Source organism: Antechinus flavipes, chromosome 4, assembly GCF_016432865.1.
Source record: "Antechinus flavipes isolate AdamAnt ecotype Samford, QLD, Australia chromosome 4, AdamAnt_v2, whole genome shotgun sequence".
Lineage (NCBI taxonomy): Eukaryota > Metazoa > Chordata > Mammalia > Dasyuromorphia > Dasyuridae > Antechinus > Antechinus flavipes.
Window position 1 is genome coordinate 197,002,211 of NC_067401.1, and position 18,510 is coordinate 197,020,720.

The window sequence follows — 18,510 nt, forward strand, 5'->3', positions numbered from 1 at the left end:
GCGAGGCCATGCCCTTTTATCAGGCAATCAACAAGCATTTATTAGCTGTCTACTTACAATGTGTCAAGTACTTTTTTTCTCTAGAACTTCCTTTGGCCATCCCTATTGTGGCAAGTCAACCTAGGAAACAGGGGCCTTGATGAATCTCTTTTTTTCTGGACTCGTAATTTCCTATGGGAAACTCCTAGTAAAGAAATTACCTTTGCTCATGAAACTTAGAGAAGTTTTAGTTTCTTGGGACACGAGATGTTAAGTGACTTTCTCAGGTTCATCCAAATTGAGTGTGCCTGAGATGGGGCTTGAAGCAGAGGATAGAAAAGAGAAGAATTTCTTTCTCCTTAAAAGATGATCCTAAGAGTGCACGTTTGTCTGCACTCCTTTTCTTCCTTTTCTTCCTTCCTTCCTTCCTTCCTTCCTTCCTTCCTTCCTTCCTTCCTTCCTTTCTTCCTTCCTTCCTTCCTTCCTTCCTTCCTTCCTTCCTTCCTTCCTTCCTTCCTTCCTTCCTTCCTTCCTTCCTTCTTCCCTCCCTCCTTTTCTTCCTTCCTCCCTTCCTTCCTCCTTCCTTCCTCCCTCCCTCCCTCTTTCTCTTCTTTCCTTCCTTCCTTCCTTCTTTCCTTCCTTCCTTCCTTCCTTCCTTTCTTGCTTTCCTTACCTCCTTTTCCTCCCTTCTCCCTTTTTCCATTTCCTTCCCTCTTTCTTTTCCTTAGTCTATCATCCTATGATTCTGTCCTTGTGCAAGTATATAAAATTCTTCCCAATGCTTCATGTGTTTAACTCATGGGTCTCATTTTTTTCATGTTTGTTGCATCATAAATGTGCCTTTGCCACCAGCAAATCCATTCTCTTAAATGTGATTTTCAGGATGCAAGAAGGATAGAATATCTCCTTAGAGATATCTTAATAAGTTTGTGCCTCTTGGTTGAACAGAAGGCAGTTGCAGACAGATCCAGCTCTAGTGTGTCAAATAAGCTGCCATTTCCAATGTTTCTGCCCCTTTTCTTTCTGCCTATTAGTTTCTTGACTTTTGCTTTTTTTCTCTCTCTTCCTTGTCCTCCCCCCCAAAAAATGTGTTGGATATAACTTTTTAAGAGAAAAAAATGAAAGAAATGAAGGTTAAGGAAAGTTGTACAGTTATATGTTTTTTTTCAGGATCCAGGTAAGATCCACTTGGCTGGAAAGGGATAGAGTAAAAATCATTTTTAGATACAACTTTGGGTTAATTATATTATTTTGAATTCATATTTGAGAGGTTTTAATAGGCCATTTCCTCCCAACTGTTCTTTTCCTTCCTGGTTCATTGGGGTCTCCAATTCTATTCAATGCTGTACTCGGGGTTTTCCATGATGAGATCATTATATATCACCATGTCCTGGAAGCCTGGGAATATGATATGAGTAACTGGGATCTCTGGGGAATCTAAATTGAAAAAGGGATATGTGTACAAGATGTGGGCTGTAGCCTCTACTTCTGTTTATTTTAGATATTTCTAATGTTGTCCTATAGAAGAAAGGGGAAGATAAAGCCCTATACTTTAGTGAAGAGTGATAGAAGAGTTTCTTTATTGTGGTGCCCTATGCCTTCCCCCAACCCCAGCCATTTTGCATTGTTTTAAAAGTCAGGGCTAGTGAACCTTATAACTAGGCTTTTACCTCTCCTAGTTATAGATGAACTTATTCTTAATCCTTAATCTATGATGCGTTTGGTGTATTAGGTAATTGGATTTTTGTTAGCACTGTGTTCTTTTTCTTAAATATTTAAATCTGGATTTATTTCTGGGCTAGAGACAGTGTTTTAGAAATAACAAAGGATCTTGAGTGATGCTTTGACTTGGGACAGACATTTTTAACAGTTTCCTGATCATAGAACTTTTTCCACTTTCATTCAGTCACACTAAAGAAAACTTTTATTTTGTGCAGAACTGAGAAAACTACTTTATATATGTGTTTAACAACTTAGAAGTAAAATTAATTTGCTATTTAATTAATTTAATTAAATTTAATTAATTTGCTATTTAATTTATTTTTAATTATTTAAGCTGAGAAAGGAAAAATAAAGCAACTGCTTTCAATTCTTTTAGTAGTGGATCCAGAAAAGTGTGACCAAAAATTGGGAATTTTAGTTAATAAAATACATCTCCAAATATCACCCCCATAAATTATTAAAGAATTCTTAAAAGTGCTTCTATATATTCTTGTTAAGATCCTTTAGTTTAATAATGTATCATTGAGACTTAGTTTGATATTCAGAGAAATGATATTTCCTTATTTTTATTGAATAAGTTTAGTTTCTGAACCAAACTTTATTCTCCATCTAATTTCTGAAATTGGAATGAAAAAATGCTAACCAGGAATTTTCTAGTCTGCTCAGGAGAATTGTAGGTGGTTAGATATTAATTGATGATGAATAGTATTGCAAGCCATTTCCATCTGATCTTGAAGAAGCCTCTCCCTGCTTCAATATACTAATCTATAAAATATATTTGTCGATACTGACAGTACCTACCTGGCAATTTATCAGTGATTTTTATGATGGTTACTAATATCAATTAATAATTGATTTACAATAATTAAACATGAAGTATTATTCTAATACATAGTCAGGTAGAAAAAGGTTTAAATCATGCATCAGGTGATTTAGCAAGAAGATTTTTAACAAATATGTTCCCTCTCTAGCCCTCCCTTCTCATCTGCAAAATAAGGATATTGAGTAGATACTGACAAGCCAAAATTCTATGTCCATATGTTACTCCAATAAAACTTTCCTATTCCTGGTGCCAACAGTGGATTTCATTCCTCTGATTCTCTGTCAGTCGCCCTGAATGTTTTCATAGGTAGGGAATTAATTATTCCTTTTTTGAGTGTTCAGGTTAGAAGTATGGGGATTCCTGGGTATATTGATTAACTAATATATTCTTTTTCAGGCTCTTCTATGACTATCTCTACTTCCTTTGGCCATCACCCTAGCTTCCAACTTCCTTATTCATTTTCCTTTCTGTAAAGGGAGGTCAAGCAAATGACCACTAAGGTAGTTTTCATCTCCAGATCTCTGATCACAGAATCCCATTCCTGCTAGCACCTGCTGTTGCTTCAGGAAATGGGTTCTCCCTGTAAGAAGATGCAGAAGGGATGTAGGGGAAAAAAGTCTGAGCCTTATCCTCAATCATCACTTCCTTATTTTCACTCCCAACTGAAGAATAGCCCTTCCTTCTTCTCATACAGAAATGATCAGTATTAATCAAGAAATTTTTATTGCTTTATCAAGATCTGGAAGAACTGAAGAAAATACCTAAATAAACTACTTAGGGAAGCCTTACTTTTATTCTGAATCTGGATCTGCTAAATAGGACTGATTAGATCTTAATATAAGCTGAACTAATTTTTCTTACAGCTTAGATAAATCTGATGTAGACACAGTATGAATTGATTCAGTTGAATTAAAAAGTTCAAAGTTTAGAGGAGGCCATTGCTCTCACAGAACTTTCAGTCTGATATTCAACCAACATTTATTCCATGCCTGCTATATGCAAGTAGTACATTGTGCTAAGTACTAGAGGATATAATATTTTCAATAATAATATTTTTAATATATAAAATTTGGGATGCCAGTGTGATATCCATGAAGGCCTAATTTATATGTAATTATATGTAGAGATATTGGGGCTGGAATAAAGATTTAGGAATTGTCTAAGAAGAGATAGTTGAAATCTTGGAAGCGTATGACCTTGCTAAAAGAGAGGATGAGATACTTTAACATATTTAATATGTATTGGTCTACCTGCCATCTGGGGGAGGGGGCAGGGGGAGGGAGGGGAAAAGTTGTAACAGAAGGTTTTGCAAGAGTCAATGCTGGAAAATTATCCATGCATATATCTTGTAAATAAAAAACTATTAAAAACAATAATAATAAATAAAGAGAGAGGATGCAGCCTGAGACAGAACCTTTAGGAATATTCACTTCATGGGAGTTCCTGGGAGCAAGAACCAATTAAAGATGAAAAATCAGCCAATCAACATGCTTTTATTAAATGACTGTTTTGAGTCAGGCATTTTGGTAGGTACCAGGAATACAAAGACAAAAACCAACTAGTTCTTGCCCATAGGAGCTTACATTCTATTGGGTAAGAGAGCATATACATAAATATAGGCACATGTATATGCAGAAAAAAAAAAAAAAAAAAAGGTAATTTTGATGGGGAAGTGGCCAGAGAGACCAGGAGAAACTGTCTTGTAAGAGGCGACATTTGAGTCAAGCTGAAGGAAAACAAGGAGTCTAAAAAAATCTAGGAGAGTAGCAAATTATTCCAAGTTTAGAAGACAACTTGTGCTAAGTGGTGGAGAAGTTAAAGAGGTTAAGGAGCATTTAGAATATATGGAACCTTAGGAAGCACTGGAGGAAAAAAGTCTTAGAAAGAGATGATAAGCAGTGTCAAAGCTAGAAAAACCCAGAAGGATGAGGGCAGGGAAAAAAAAAAAAAAAAAGACTGGATTTGGGACTTAGATCAGTGGTGATCATTGAGAGGACAATTTCAGAATTACTGTCCCAGCTTTTATATTGGTTAAATATAATACAATAAGCCACTTGGGGGACAGAAATGTCTTAGTGTATGAAAAGTATTTGAAAAGCTCTGAGTTACTGCCAGAATCTGGCAGAATTGTAGTTTTGTAATGAACATATGTGAAACAAAGCAGTTCCTGAGATAATTGTCTTTCTCTTTAATGTTTCCTGATCTGTTGAATGAAGGGGGTGGACAAGTTGATCTTTAATGCCCTTTTCAGCATCCTGTGTCTTTTTCTATACTCTTCAACTTTTTCATTTGCTTCACTTCCTTTGTCGGCCAAACACCTGTTTATTTTTTTCAGTTCAGGTTTCTACAAATATCAACAAATGAATAAAACAGCTATCAATAAATTCTATAAACAATAATAAATAAATTATCAAGTAGGAGAAATACCTTAGGTATTGGCTAGTTTTTTTTTAATTTCTCAGTTCTTTCATAGTATTTCCTATAGCAATTTGATGAAATTTTGCAGTTTATTTTATTCATTTTATATTATTGGCTTTGTTTTATATATATGACATAATTTATTTATTTATTTATATTATGTATGTTATATATTTTGACTTTATATAAGAAGACTAATGTTTTAGAGATTTTCCTGGGCATTTCTTCCGTAGGTTCATTTATGAAAATGGTTGTCCCATCACTAACTCTGATCCTTGAGGGTAAGGAAAATCCTACCATTTATACTTTTCTATTTAAGGAAATGACTTTTTATTTCTATCTCCACACCCCACCATCTATCAACCATTCATTCTCCTCTTAGGATCATAGACTTAGAGCTGAAAGGGATTTTCCAGATCATTGAGTTTGATTGCACAGAAAGAGGTAAAGTGACTGACTTGCTCAGGGTCACCCAGCTAGTAAGTATCTAAAGTGAAATTTGAACTGACATCTTCTTGAATCCAGATTGAGCACTCTGTCCACACATATGCACTAACTTGATGATTTGCTTTCTAATGTGATTCTTTGTTTCTTACCTTTTCTTGGCAAATTCCCAGTACCATTTGCTTATAGCAAAGAAACCTAAAGCTAAATTCATGGGTTAGTAGCTGTATCCAATGATTGGTCAATCAAACAAAGTTAAAATGTCAGGACACTGATGTCAGAGAGAAAATATACTAGAATTGACTAACATTTTGCTTAAGTATAACTTTTCAGCATCTTATCTATTATGTAAAGTGAAGTATATTATGATAATAATTCACATTAACCTATGTTTGACATACATATTATATAAATTTACTAATATCTTTTGTTTTTACATCACCACCATTTCAAATGTAGAGATATGTATATATGTAGAAATATGTCCCTCCCTCCTCTTCTATGTAAAGAGCTAACATTTGTGTCAAAGAATAAATGAGAGAAAAAGACGGTTCTGCAAACCAATTGATCTTTTAACCAAGTGTGATAACATATGCAATTTCTATATTTGTAGAAACAGAACATTACACATAATCTTATTTGATCCTTAGAACAATCCTATGAAAGCAGTACTATGTGTATATAATTGGTAAGTTTGTGAAATAAAACTCAAACCCAATCTTTCCATACTGTAAGTCCAATGTTTTTGCACAAACCTGTCTTTAGGTAAATCAGTCTTGACTTTTTTTTTAAATAAGCCAAAAGACATTTGTTATATCCAGAAAGACTTTGTAACTATAAAGAATGTGAAACACTGAACATTTATGTGAAGAAATTAGGCTGTTGGTAGACTGTTGTTATTCGAGTACAGGTCTCTCTGGAGACAATTGATTACTGCTGCTGCTACTTCTGTTAATTATCTTTTTTTTTTTTTTTTTTACATTTAATTTATTCTGAACTTGAGAAATAAAACAAGCATTTCCATAAAAGTAGGATAAAAAAATCAAAAGATTTTACCTGAAATTGCAAGTCCATTATGTAGAATTTGCTATTCCTTTCAAATATACAATTACCATGTGTCTTTCTTTTTTTTCCTCTTTCCCCCATCCCTAACTTTGAGATGGCTACTATCAAATAAAAGTATGTGTGTATGCATTATATATATGTACTTGTGTACATATGTATAATGTATATACATATATACATATATATGTTAATTCTTTTTCTAGATTCAAACAATATCTTCCTTTATAGAATCTTTGTGGTTAATTTGAGTATTTATAATAATCAGGAATGACTTAGTTGCTCAAAGTTGTTCTTAAAACAATAATGCTGTTATTGTATAAAGTGTTCTTTTGGTTCTGCTCATTTCATTATACATTCTTTCATCGAAGTCTCTCCATTTTTTTCTTTTTTTAGCAGAGTAATATTCTACCATGGATGTATATCACAATTTGTTTAGGCATTCCCCAATTAACAGGCATCCTCACAATTTCTAATAATTTGACACCACAAAGAGAGCTGCAATTAATATTTTAGAACATGTAGATTCTTTTCTAATTCCCCAATCATCTTGGGAAACAGACTTAAGTGGTATTACTGGATCAGAGGGTATAGACAATTTAATAACTTTTTGGGCATAATTCCAGAATTCTCCAAAATGGTGGATCAGCTAACAGATCTATGGAGAATGAGCTAAGGTGTTAATTTTTCCAACTTCTATTGTTTTAACCAATTTGATAGGTGTAAAATGACATCTCAAAGTTGTTTTGATTTGCATTTCTCTAATCAATGATGATTTAGAGCACTTTTTCATATGACTACAAATTGTTTTGATTTCTTCATTGGAAAACTTCCTGTTCATATCCTTTGAACATTTGTCACATTCTTATAGATTTGACAAAATTCTTTATATATTTGAAATATAAGAACTTTATCTGAGGAAATGCCTATAAGATTTTTCTCCAATTTTCTGTTTTCCTTCTGATCTTAGGAACATTTATTTTATTTGTGCAAAATCTTTTTAATTTAATATAATTAAAATTATACATTTTATATCTGATAATATAAATTGTCGATAAATTGTCAGACAATATCTGACAATATTCCCTAGCTCATTTGCTCATAAAGTGTTCACCTGTCCATAGGTCTGGTAAGTCCATAAGTTCTATGTTCATCATAGAACTTTTTGTTTATATCTAGGTCATGTATCCATTATGAGCTTATTTTGGTAAATGATATAAGATGTTAGTCTCAGCTCAGTTTCTGTCAGACTGCTTTCCAGGGTTCCCACCAATTTTACCAAATAATGAATTCTTGTCCCCAAAATTTAAGGCTTTACACTTGTCAAACACTGAGTTACCATATTAGTTTCCTGCTGTAGATTGTACATCTACTCTATTCAGCTGTTCTCTCTTTTGAAATTTGGCTATTATATTCTTGTATTTTCATCCTGGGATCTCTTTTAGGTAGTGATTGATGGATTTTTTTTTTCTATTATTCCTTTCCTTTCTTGTTCTAAAACTTCAGGACACTTTTCTTTATTATAATATTTTATCAGGATTTTTTTTTAAATCATAGCTTCACGGTAGTCTGATAATTCTTATGTTTGCTCTTCTTGATCTGTTCTTCAGAATGGTTATTTTTTTTCTTATTATATGTTTCATGTTCTCTTCTATTTTTTTCTGTCTAAAATTTTTTTTAAAATTATTTCTTGGACACTGGGAAACGAATGTGAACTATCTGCATTTTTGTTTTTCTTCCCAGGTTATTTTTACCTTCTGAATCCAATTCTCCCTGTGCAATAAGAGAACTGTTCAGTTCTGCAAACATATATTGTATCTAGCATATACTGCAACATATCTAACATATACAGGACTGCTTGCCATCTAGGGGAGGGGGTGGAGGGAGGGAGGGCAAAAATAAGAACAGAAACGGGTGCAAGGGATAATGTTGTAAAAAAAAAATTACCCTGGCATGGATTCTGTCAATATAAAGTTATTATTAAATAAAATAAAATAAAATAAAATATTAGAAAAATTATTTCTTGGTATCTTATGTCTCCTGTTCCCCCACCTCTATTCTTGTTTTCAAAAAGTCGTATTTTTAAGGTTCTGAATCTTTTTTTTCCAGTCAATTGAATTTCTTTCATAATTTTCTTGGATTGGTTTTATGTTTTTCCTAATTTTTCTTCAGTCTCTTATATTTAATTTTTAAAGTCCTTTTAAAGTTTTCCCAAGAACTGTTTTTGGGGCAGGTGACCATTTGACATTACTCTTTGGGTTAGGAGAGGCTTTTTTTTTTTTGCTTCAGTATCTGTTGGAATCTTTACAAACTGCTAACTCATTAGAGTTATTGATCTGATCTTACAAGAAGATGTTTTGGACCAGAACCTGAAACAAGGTATTAAGTAGAATTAATTGATACAATGCTTGTGTTCACACCTTTGGGAGATTTCAGGGTTTAGTATGAGACATCCGACTTCACACCTCCCTTGAAGCTCTTAGGGCCAGAGAGAATGCTGGGAGATATCCCACAATCCCACTGTCTCATATATAAGAAACAGACAGAGGCTCTCGGAGAGAGTTCAGCTGAATTTAGATTGAGAGAGGAGCGTCAAATGAGTTCAGCCAGAAACCCTCTCTGAGTGAGGAGTTTTACTTCGGAACATTGACTGGGGTCGGAAAGGAGCACTCTGGGAGATTGAGAGCCAAAAGCCCTCTCTCAGAGGCAAGACAGATTCAACTTGGAGCTGGCTGGAGGCTGAAGAAGAAGCAGAAGCAAAGGACAAAGCTGCAAGAGCTCTTAGAACCAAGCAGAAAGATAGGCCACTAAGAAAAAGTAACCAGGCTATTTTGGAAGGAGAAAATAAACATTTGCATTAAGGTGTTTTAAGGTGATTATTACTTTCAACTGATACTAAGGCTGCCTCCAGAAAACCTCCCCGAGAAACCTGCTCTCTCCCAGAGAGAACTATTATTTTAAGGAAGAAAAACACCACATTTTGGTGCCCTGAACATGGGACTGACACACCCCTCAGCTGATCTCAGTGGAAGAGCCTCTTATCCTGATCCAGTGGAAAAGACTCCTCAACCCAGAAATTAGGGTGAGTACAACAAAGAAATTTTGTTAAAACAGTTAAAGTAAAATTTCAGCTAAGATGGGACAGATATTTAGAAAACAGTCTTCTGTTTCTGTTCATGGAAAAAAAAAATTTTTTTTTAACCCATGCCAGGGTAATTTTTTACAGCATTATCCCTTGCACTCACTTCTGTTCCGATTTTCTCCCTCCCTCCCTCCACCCCCTCCCTCAGATGGCAAGCAGTCCTTTACATGTTAAATAGGTTACAGTATAGTCTAGATACAATATATGTGTGCAGAATCGAACAGTTCTCTTGTTGCACAGGGAGAATTGGATTCAAAAGGTATAAATAACCCGGGAAGAAAAACAAAAATGCAAACAGTTTATATACATTTCCTAGTGTTCTTTCTTTGGGTGTAGCTGCTTCTGTTCATCTCAAGGAAAATGTTTAGAGAGCATTGCTAGATTTATAAAAAATCAAGGTTTAATTATAACCTGGGAGCATGTCGTTGATCTTTTAAAAACTATACAGTACACATCTCCTTGATGAGTGGAAGTTAGTGGGAGAACAGCTAGGTGAATTCTACAATTCTCATCCAAACTCAATTTCTAAAAATATACTTTATGCATACAATTTAATACAACTGGCTATAAGAAATTATTTAAGTGTTAGAATGAAGAAAAAGAAGAAAGTGCCAACTATACTAGGTGAAAAGGAGGCAGAATCAGATAAGAATGGAGTTAAGTACAATTCTGAGTGTGATACTTCACAGCAGGAGGAATTAGAGCATTCCACATCTCATGATCCTCCCCCCTCAATTAACCCTTCATGGGTGAAGGAAGAAGGGGGAGGGAGAGAGGCAGAAACACAGTCAGCTTCACCTGTAAAGCAGAATTTGACAAGATTAGAAGAGGCATTAATTAAAGCAAAAAATGAAGGAGAAGATATATCTGATTTTATAAATGCATGTCCTGTGATTGAAAAGCTTGACTCTTCAGGTCAAAAAGAGAGAAAATACACTCCTTTTAATTTGGAAAAAATTAAAGATTTTGAAAAAGGGTTGCATTCTTTATGGGGCTACATCCTCTTATGTGAAGATGTTACTAGATAATTTGTCTTATGAAATCTTAACCCCAAATGATTGGAAATCCATAGCAAAGATATGTTTAGAACATGGACAAAATTTATTGTGGCTTTCAGAGTTTCATGAATTATGTAGCATTCAAGCCCAACGCAATGGCAAACAGGAGCTATTGGACAAATCACTTTTGACCAACTAGCTGGTGAAGGTCAGTATAGAGAGAATTCAGAACAGATTTATTATCTCATAACAGTGTATGAGCAAATTTCTAAGGCTGCAATAAAAGCTTGGAATTCTCTCCCTGGACAGAAGGATGGAAGTAAAGCTTTCACAAAAATAGAGCAAGGTCCCAATGAACCTTTTGCCGATTTTTATGGGACATTTGCAAACAGCTGTAATAAGAACCATTGGAGACAATGCAGCAACAGAAATAATGACCAGACATCTGGATAAGGAAAATGCCAATGAGGTTTGCAAAAGAATTACATGGGGACTAGACAAAGATGCTCCTTTAGAGGAGATCATAAGACGCTGTACCACAGTGGGCACAAATGCTTATATCCAAACTATGATGAACATGGAAAGACAGGGTCCCTCTTGGCAAGGGATTTCTAGAGAAACTCGTAGATGTTTTCAGTGTGGAAAAGTTGGACATTTGAGATCCCAATGCAGATACAGAGATAGAGTGAGAAGACAGGGTGAGAGAAAACCCAAAACCCCATGTCCAAAATGTAACCGAGGCTTTCACTGGGCCTCTAAATGTATATTGACCCAGAGGAATGAGAGGCAGGGCCCAGCTCCAAAGTATCAATCAAAGGACAGGTGGGGCATGATAGCAGCTGAGGTTACACCCAGAGAGACTTTAGAAATTCAGGACTCTGATGTCATCAACCAGTAGAAAAGCAATCAGGATTACAGTTGGGGAGAATATAGATTTTTTAACTCAACAAGGCAGTATCCAGTGCAAACAGCTCCAATGTAATTACCAGATGATGAGGAGAAATCTCAAAAGTGGTAAATAGAAGGGAATTAGATAGGTTGAATGCTTGGGGAAGAGGGTTTGCTTCTATTTCCACAAGTAGAGAAGGAATCAGATGGGTGCCAATGAGCTGTATTCGCCTTGTCCATCAGAGAAAAACAGAAAAAGAGAAAAACCTCAAAACAAAGGAGAAGATTTAAGAAACATCTGACACTGAAAGAGCATGGCTGACAATGAGACTATTAAAAGAACTTTTAAAATCTTCAGGAATCATTGAATTTCCTAACACAAGATGAGACTGTTTTACTTCTTGAAAAATCAGTAAGAATCATTGGATTCCTTGAGATGAAAAATTGTTGATGAGACTATTGCAGTACTTCAGAGCTTACAGGAACTATTGGACTCCTGGCACATGAACTAATGGACAATGGATTCCTTTTGGACTATTTCTAGGACTTATGGACATATATAAATTCTCATGTTGATTCATGTTATTTGTTACATTACTACTAGCCTGTGTTATATTATTATGTGCTTATGTAAATTATGTGTAATGCCTCCCATATTGATAGATTTATGCATACCATGTATATCTGTTTCAGGTTCCGGCCCAAAACATCTCCTTGTATGATCAGATCAATGATACTGAACGATGCTAAATTAGATAATTATTGTCTCTATCAACTCTAATGACTTAACACTTTGTAAAGATTCCAACAAGTATCCACTTCAGAAAACAAACCCAGGTCTTTTCTATCCCCACAGTAGCTCTCTGTGGTTGGGTTCTTTTTTCTTTGCTTTCTCAATTTCATTTGTTGTTGTTGTTTTTCTTTTTTTAGCAGCTTCTTATAATCACCTCTAGTCCTGGAGTGTGGGCAATGGTGCCTCTGGCTTCAGGTCCTTCTTAACTGTTATTTTCTGAACTTTTCCAGGGCCCAATCTGATAATCCTTCCTCCTCTAAGCAATAGCTAGGGCCCCCATCCACACTATACTGGAAATGCTTTTGCTCCTTGAAAACCCATTAGTGGCTGTAACCATCATTTCTTCCTTCTGGCCTGGGGTTGAAACCAAGAATTTAGCTTTCCTGTAAATGTCCAGAGCCAGCCCCACTGCTTCTGCACTCAGGGGGCATGTGTTGGTTCCCTCATACCTTCAGCGCAGTTGGATCCTTAGCAGCAGAGGATCCTTTAGTCTTCCCCTGCTCAGGTGTCTGACTTCTACCTCTCCCCCCAACAGTATTTGTGAGTCAAGAATTTCTGGAGTTGAGGCTGAGGCTGCCTTCCAACCCAGCTTCCCCCAGGGCTTGCTGTTTGTTGTTTTAGCAGCTGTAGTGGAGAGATTTTTTCACTTCGCTATTGCCTAAATCTTCTCCAGTTGTCCCAGGAGGACCACTGCTCTACCTTAACTCTTGTTCAGTTTTGGCCCTCTATATTTATCCTCAGGTGCTATTTTGTCTTGTTTGTCGAGAAAATCTAGAGAGCTTAGAATTGTCTGACCCACTCTGTAGTCTTCCCCAAGACAGATGATTTCTTGAAGACTATTAACCAATTGGATGTGTTGGGGTTTTTTTTCTTACTTTTTTGTTTCTTCCTTCCAGTATCCAGCCTGTATATGGAGCCCAGCATCCTCCTTTAGATCCTCGTCTCACAAAAAAGTAAGTAAGACATTTACCTTATCACATATATAGTTGATATTGTCTTCTTCACCATGAAAATATGTCAGAGCTTAACTTTTCCCTAGTTTAAATCAGATGAGCTATGTCCTTGAGTTTGAGATTTGGAGATTTTAAAAATTTATTTTTGTTTCCCATAGAAGACTGATGGTATTAAACTGACTAACATTCTTTCCTAGGAAAAGTTTCTGAATCTTATTTTCTGTCTTTTTTCTTATTTCTCTTGAAAATTCAAGTCAAACAAGATATGGCCAGAGAGATAGCATGTCTTCATGGCCTGTTGCTTATCAGTGCCCTCTTCTTGGACATGAGCTTGCAGCTGAGATAAAAATAAATTGGAAATTATCTCCTTTCTAAAATGTTAATAATAAATGATTGGTTGAATCCCAGACAAGTAAGTAGCTTTAAGTGTATGTGTGTTCAAACTCTGAATTATGCTTTCATTTGGCTTCATTGTTGAAGATGACCAAATACTTGAGGACTAAGGACTTAGAAGGTTGGCAGGAAAGATTTGTCTTACTGTAGTGAAAGGGCCCCAGGAAACCAGCAAACCAGGAATGGGGGGCAGTGGCAGCTATAGAGTCCAGAGACCTCAGCCCACAGGAGTTCTCTGTATTAGCACTAAGGAAGAACTCTGTTGCTTTAGACATTATATTTTTTGTGACTATTTGACATTATAATCATAGGGGAGCAGGGAAAAGCATAGTTGTGGTCAGGTCCTAGAAGGACCTCTGAAAACAACTGCACAGAACTCTTGAATCTTGGAACAATGCACCTTCCACCCTGGTAATACAACCATACTTTAACAAAGAATTAAAAGCCAAGTAATAGATTGAGAAAATGAGCAGTCAAAATTCTGACCAAAGAAAATTACTATAGTGACAAGAAAGACCAAAATACACACTCAGAAGACAATAACAAAATCAAAACTCCTACATCCAAAGTCTCCAAGAAAAACAAGAATTGGTCTCAGGCCATGGAAGAGCTTAAAAGGGATTTTGAAAATCAAGTGAGAGAGACAAAGGAAAAAATAAGAGAAGTGAGAGTGATGTAAGAGGAAATACAAAAAGCTAGTGAGGAGAAGAATGCCTTTAAAAGCAAAATTGGGCAAATGGAAAAGGCTGTACAAAAGTTCACTGAGGAAAATAATTCCTTAAAAAAATCAGAATTGAGCAAATGAAAGCTAATGACTTTATAAGACATCAAGAAACAACAAAACAAAATCAAGAGTGAAAAAATAAAAAACAATATGAAATATTTCATTGAAAGAACAATGAAGTGGAGAATAGATCCAGGAGAGATAATTTTAAAATTATTGGTCTATCTAAAACCCATGATCAAAAAAAGGCCCCAGATATCATTTTTCAAGAAATTATTAAGGAAAACTATCCTAATATTCTAAAACCAGAGGATAAAATAGAAATTGAAAGAATTTACTAATCTCTTCCTGAAAGAGATTCCAAGATGAAAATTCCCAGGAATATTATAGCAAATTCTGGAATTCCCAGGTCAAGAAGAAAATCTTCAAACTTGAGTATAGTCAAGATAGTACAAGATTTAGTAGTTTCTACATTCAAGAATTGGAGAGCTGAGAACATTATATTTTAGAGAGCAATGGAGCTGGAAATACAATCAAGAATCACCTACCCAGCAGAACTGAGCATAATCTTCAAGGGAAAAGATGGCTATTCAATGAAACAGAGACATTTCAAACATTTGTGATAAAAAATACCAGAGCTCAATAGAAAATTTTATTTTCAAATATAGGATTCAGGAGAACCATAAGGTGGTAATCAGGAAAGAGAAATCATAAGGGACTTAATAAGATCCTCTAATAAGTAATGATACTTGTAACTCATAAAAACTTTGTTATTGTTATGGCAGTAGTATATGTAGACAGAGGGCACAGGTGGGGGTTGAATATGAAGGGTTAATGTCTTAAAACATAAAATTAAGAAGTAAGAGAAGATATATTAGGAAAAAGGAAAGGGGAGAGATAGAATGGTATAAATTATCTGCCATAAAAGAGACAAGAAAAAGCTTTTATAGTGGAGGGAAAAGGGGAGAGGAGAGAGTAAGTAAATCTTATTTTCATGAGAATTGGCTCAAAGAGGAAATAACAAACACATTTATGGATTTAGAAATCTGTCTTACTCTGTAGGAAAGTAGGAGGGGAAGGGGATATGAGAAGATAGGAGGGTGATAGATATGTATGCATAAACAAAAAATAAAACTATTTAGTATCATTGCTATGCTTATATTTCAGATGATTCTCAGATCTTTGTAGCCAATCTCAACAACTCCAGTCTGATATCTTCAACAGCCTTTTGGATATATTAGACTAGATGTTTGTAGATAACTCAAATGCAGCATGTTCAAAACTTAGTTCATTGTTTTTCTCTAAGTCCTCTTCTTCCTGACCTCCCAATCTTTTTTTGAGAGGGATACCATTTTTCTGCCTTTTCAACCTCAGCATCATCCTGCACTTTTCTCTTTGAACCATCCTTCATATACAGTCATCTGCTAAGATCTTGGCCATTCTGCCTCCACAACATCTCACATCCATCCGCTTTCCATTTCCAAGTATCACCTTAATTCAGGATCTCCTCACATCTTATTTGGTCTCTCAGGTTCTCTCCAATCCATCCTCCATGCAGTTGCCTGATTGACATTATTTTTAAAAAGAAAAGAAATCTTAATATGTTTTTATATCACCTTAATTTTCAAATATATCTCTCCCTCTCCTCCTTTACAGAGAAGCCAGCCCTTGTATTAGAAAAAACGAGAAGGAAAAAGCAGGTTGCAAACCAACCAGACTATCTACCAAGTATGACAATATATGTAGTTTCTTTATAATCTTCAAAGAAGGGAGGAAAAGATGGACAGCTCAGAACACACTGTGTAGTATAGGCTTTCTCAAAATAGAAATTTATTGTTTTATATTTTGAATCCTCTCCTATGTTCTGCTGTGTACATGACAAGGTTTTTTTCTTTTTCTATTTTGTATTTATTTTAAATTAAAAAAAGGGAGGGGGGAGAAAGAATGGAGGAAGATTTGATAACATTGATATTCCTAAACACAGTCTGAATCATTTCATTTTCCTGGTCAAGAAACTATTGTTTTTTCTTCTTGCTTTTAGGATAAAATATAGAATCCCTTTTCAGCATTTAAAACCCTTTCATTGCCTGACTTTAGGTTATCTTTCCATGTTCATTATATATTACCTTGTTTATATGCTGTTCCTCACATGCAACATTCCATTCCCTGTGTCAGTGCCTTTGAAAGATTGCTACCTATGTCTGGAATGCACTCCTGACCTCTGCCTCTTAGATTCTCTGACTTCTTTCAAGATTCAACTCAAATACCATCTCCCATATGAAACAGCTTTTCCTCTCTTTCAGGAGCTAGCAGATCTAGCACCCTTTCCCCCACATTATTTCATCCCATGTATAGGTTTTTCCCTTAATAAAATGTGAACCATTTGAAGTCAGGGACTATTTTCTTCATATCTCTTACTCCTAGAATAGCACTTGACACATAGTAGGTGCCTAATAAATGCCTATTGAGTTAATGTATTATCTCAGATAAATATATAATAAATTCTTTATAATTCTACTACCATACTTATCTCATGGTTATACAATAATCTAGAAAGTATTTTTTGAGTTGTTACTAAAACAAGTTCCTAGTTTTGTGAGATGGATATCTAGTTAGTGGATCTGGAACTGTTTGTTGCTTAGATAACTAACTTTTCTTTGTGTTCCTACTTAACTGCTCAATCTACATGCTTACTTTCATTTTGAGTTTTTTTTTTTTTTTCTGTGATGTTTCTAGTAGATTAAATTAATTTTACTCCTTAGTTTTCTCCAGTAGCAGATTGGCCTGTTAGGCAGCATTTCTTAGTGTGTAATGGTTCTATTCCAGAACATCTTGTAATAATGAGTCTTTAATCATTTTAGTTGTTTTAGTCCTTTTATCAGCCCACATTTGTCATCTCTTATTCTCATTTTATATTTCGTCTGGTGGTGATTGTAACCATATGTTGTCCACCCCAATCACTCTGTACTGAATTGCCCAAATGCATCCTTTCTTTTCATCAAATAACTTAAATCAAAGATTATAATTTTAAGCTTCAGTGAGTTTAAAATTGCCCCAAGACTTTTGAAACACCCTGTATATAATCTCCAAAATTGTTACTGAATGTTAAGGTAGGCAGCTCCTTAGAACTACATAAAAGAGACATAATGAGAGATACTTCCCTATGTTTTTTTAATATTTCCTTTTATAAATGTACATATTTTTATTGCCAGAAGATTCTATCTTCCATGTTGTAGGTATGTTTGCAATGTGAGATTGTTTGAGACTTAAATGAGATAATATGTAAAAGTTCGTTGTAAACTGCCATTAAAATGATAATGATATAAATTTGTGACATTCAGTAGACAACTTGAGAGGACTGTTTTATTTTATTTTTCAGTTAACAATTTAATTTCAATTAATTTTCTCTCCTATCCTTTTCCCCAGTTTAAAAGAAAAAGAAGAAAACCTGTGTAACAAATATGCATAATCAAACAAAACAAATTCCTCTATTGTCTACATCCAAAAAATATATGTCTTAATCTGCATCTTGAATCTATTACTTCCCTCTCTGGAATCATGGTTGCTCATTGCATTGATTAGAGTTCTTAAGTCTTTCAAAGTTGTTTGCATTTACAGTGTTGTTATCACAGAAATTGTTCCCTTAATCGTGCTCATTTTACCTTCCTAATAAAAGTCATAGAAACAGTTTTTAAATCTTATTTAGGGTCTACTGATCTCCTGTCCTGACTTTGCTAAATTAATTGTGTGTGTGTGTGTGTGTGTGTGTGTGTGTGTGTGTGTGTATTTCTCATGAAGCTCTTTGTTTCATCACTTGTCTTCAGTTTGTTAGTTTCTTATACTATTTTCTCAGACAATGGTGCAGAAATATGACAGTTTTTATTACCAGTTTATATAGGTTGCAATCAGACTGCTATAGAAGTAAAAGAAATTTTACAGTCTGTGAGTAATATAAATTATTAATGCTAATTTTTCTCCTTTCTTAGGATCAAGTATATAATGCAACTTTTAGGTGCTCGTGATGTTTATATTATTAACACTGTGTTGCCATAGCATCTAGATCTATATTAGACCACTTAAAAATATCAATTTATTATTTCAAACCCACGACTGAAGACTATTTGTTGGCTTTGTTTCATTATCTGTATTAAGATAAATTTAAAATGTTTTC

At 34.8% G+C, this 18,510-nt stretch overlaps 1 protein-coding gene across 1 annotated transcript in view; it reads left to right on the plus strand.

The window, feature by feature from the left end:
* The window catches only part of TBC1D22B (TBC1 domain family member 22B), a 101,332-nt gene that overhangs the window by 849 nt on the left and 81,973 nt on the right, over positions 1-18,510 (plus strand). The window contains exon 2 of the mRNA XM_051996806.1: positions 13,166-13,222. Within this exon, the coding sequence (XP_051852766.1) occupies positions 13,166-13,222 (57 nt within the window). The remainder of the gene's footprint in view (positions 1-13,165; positions 13,223-18,510) is intronic.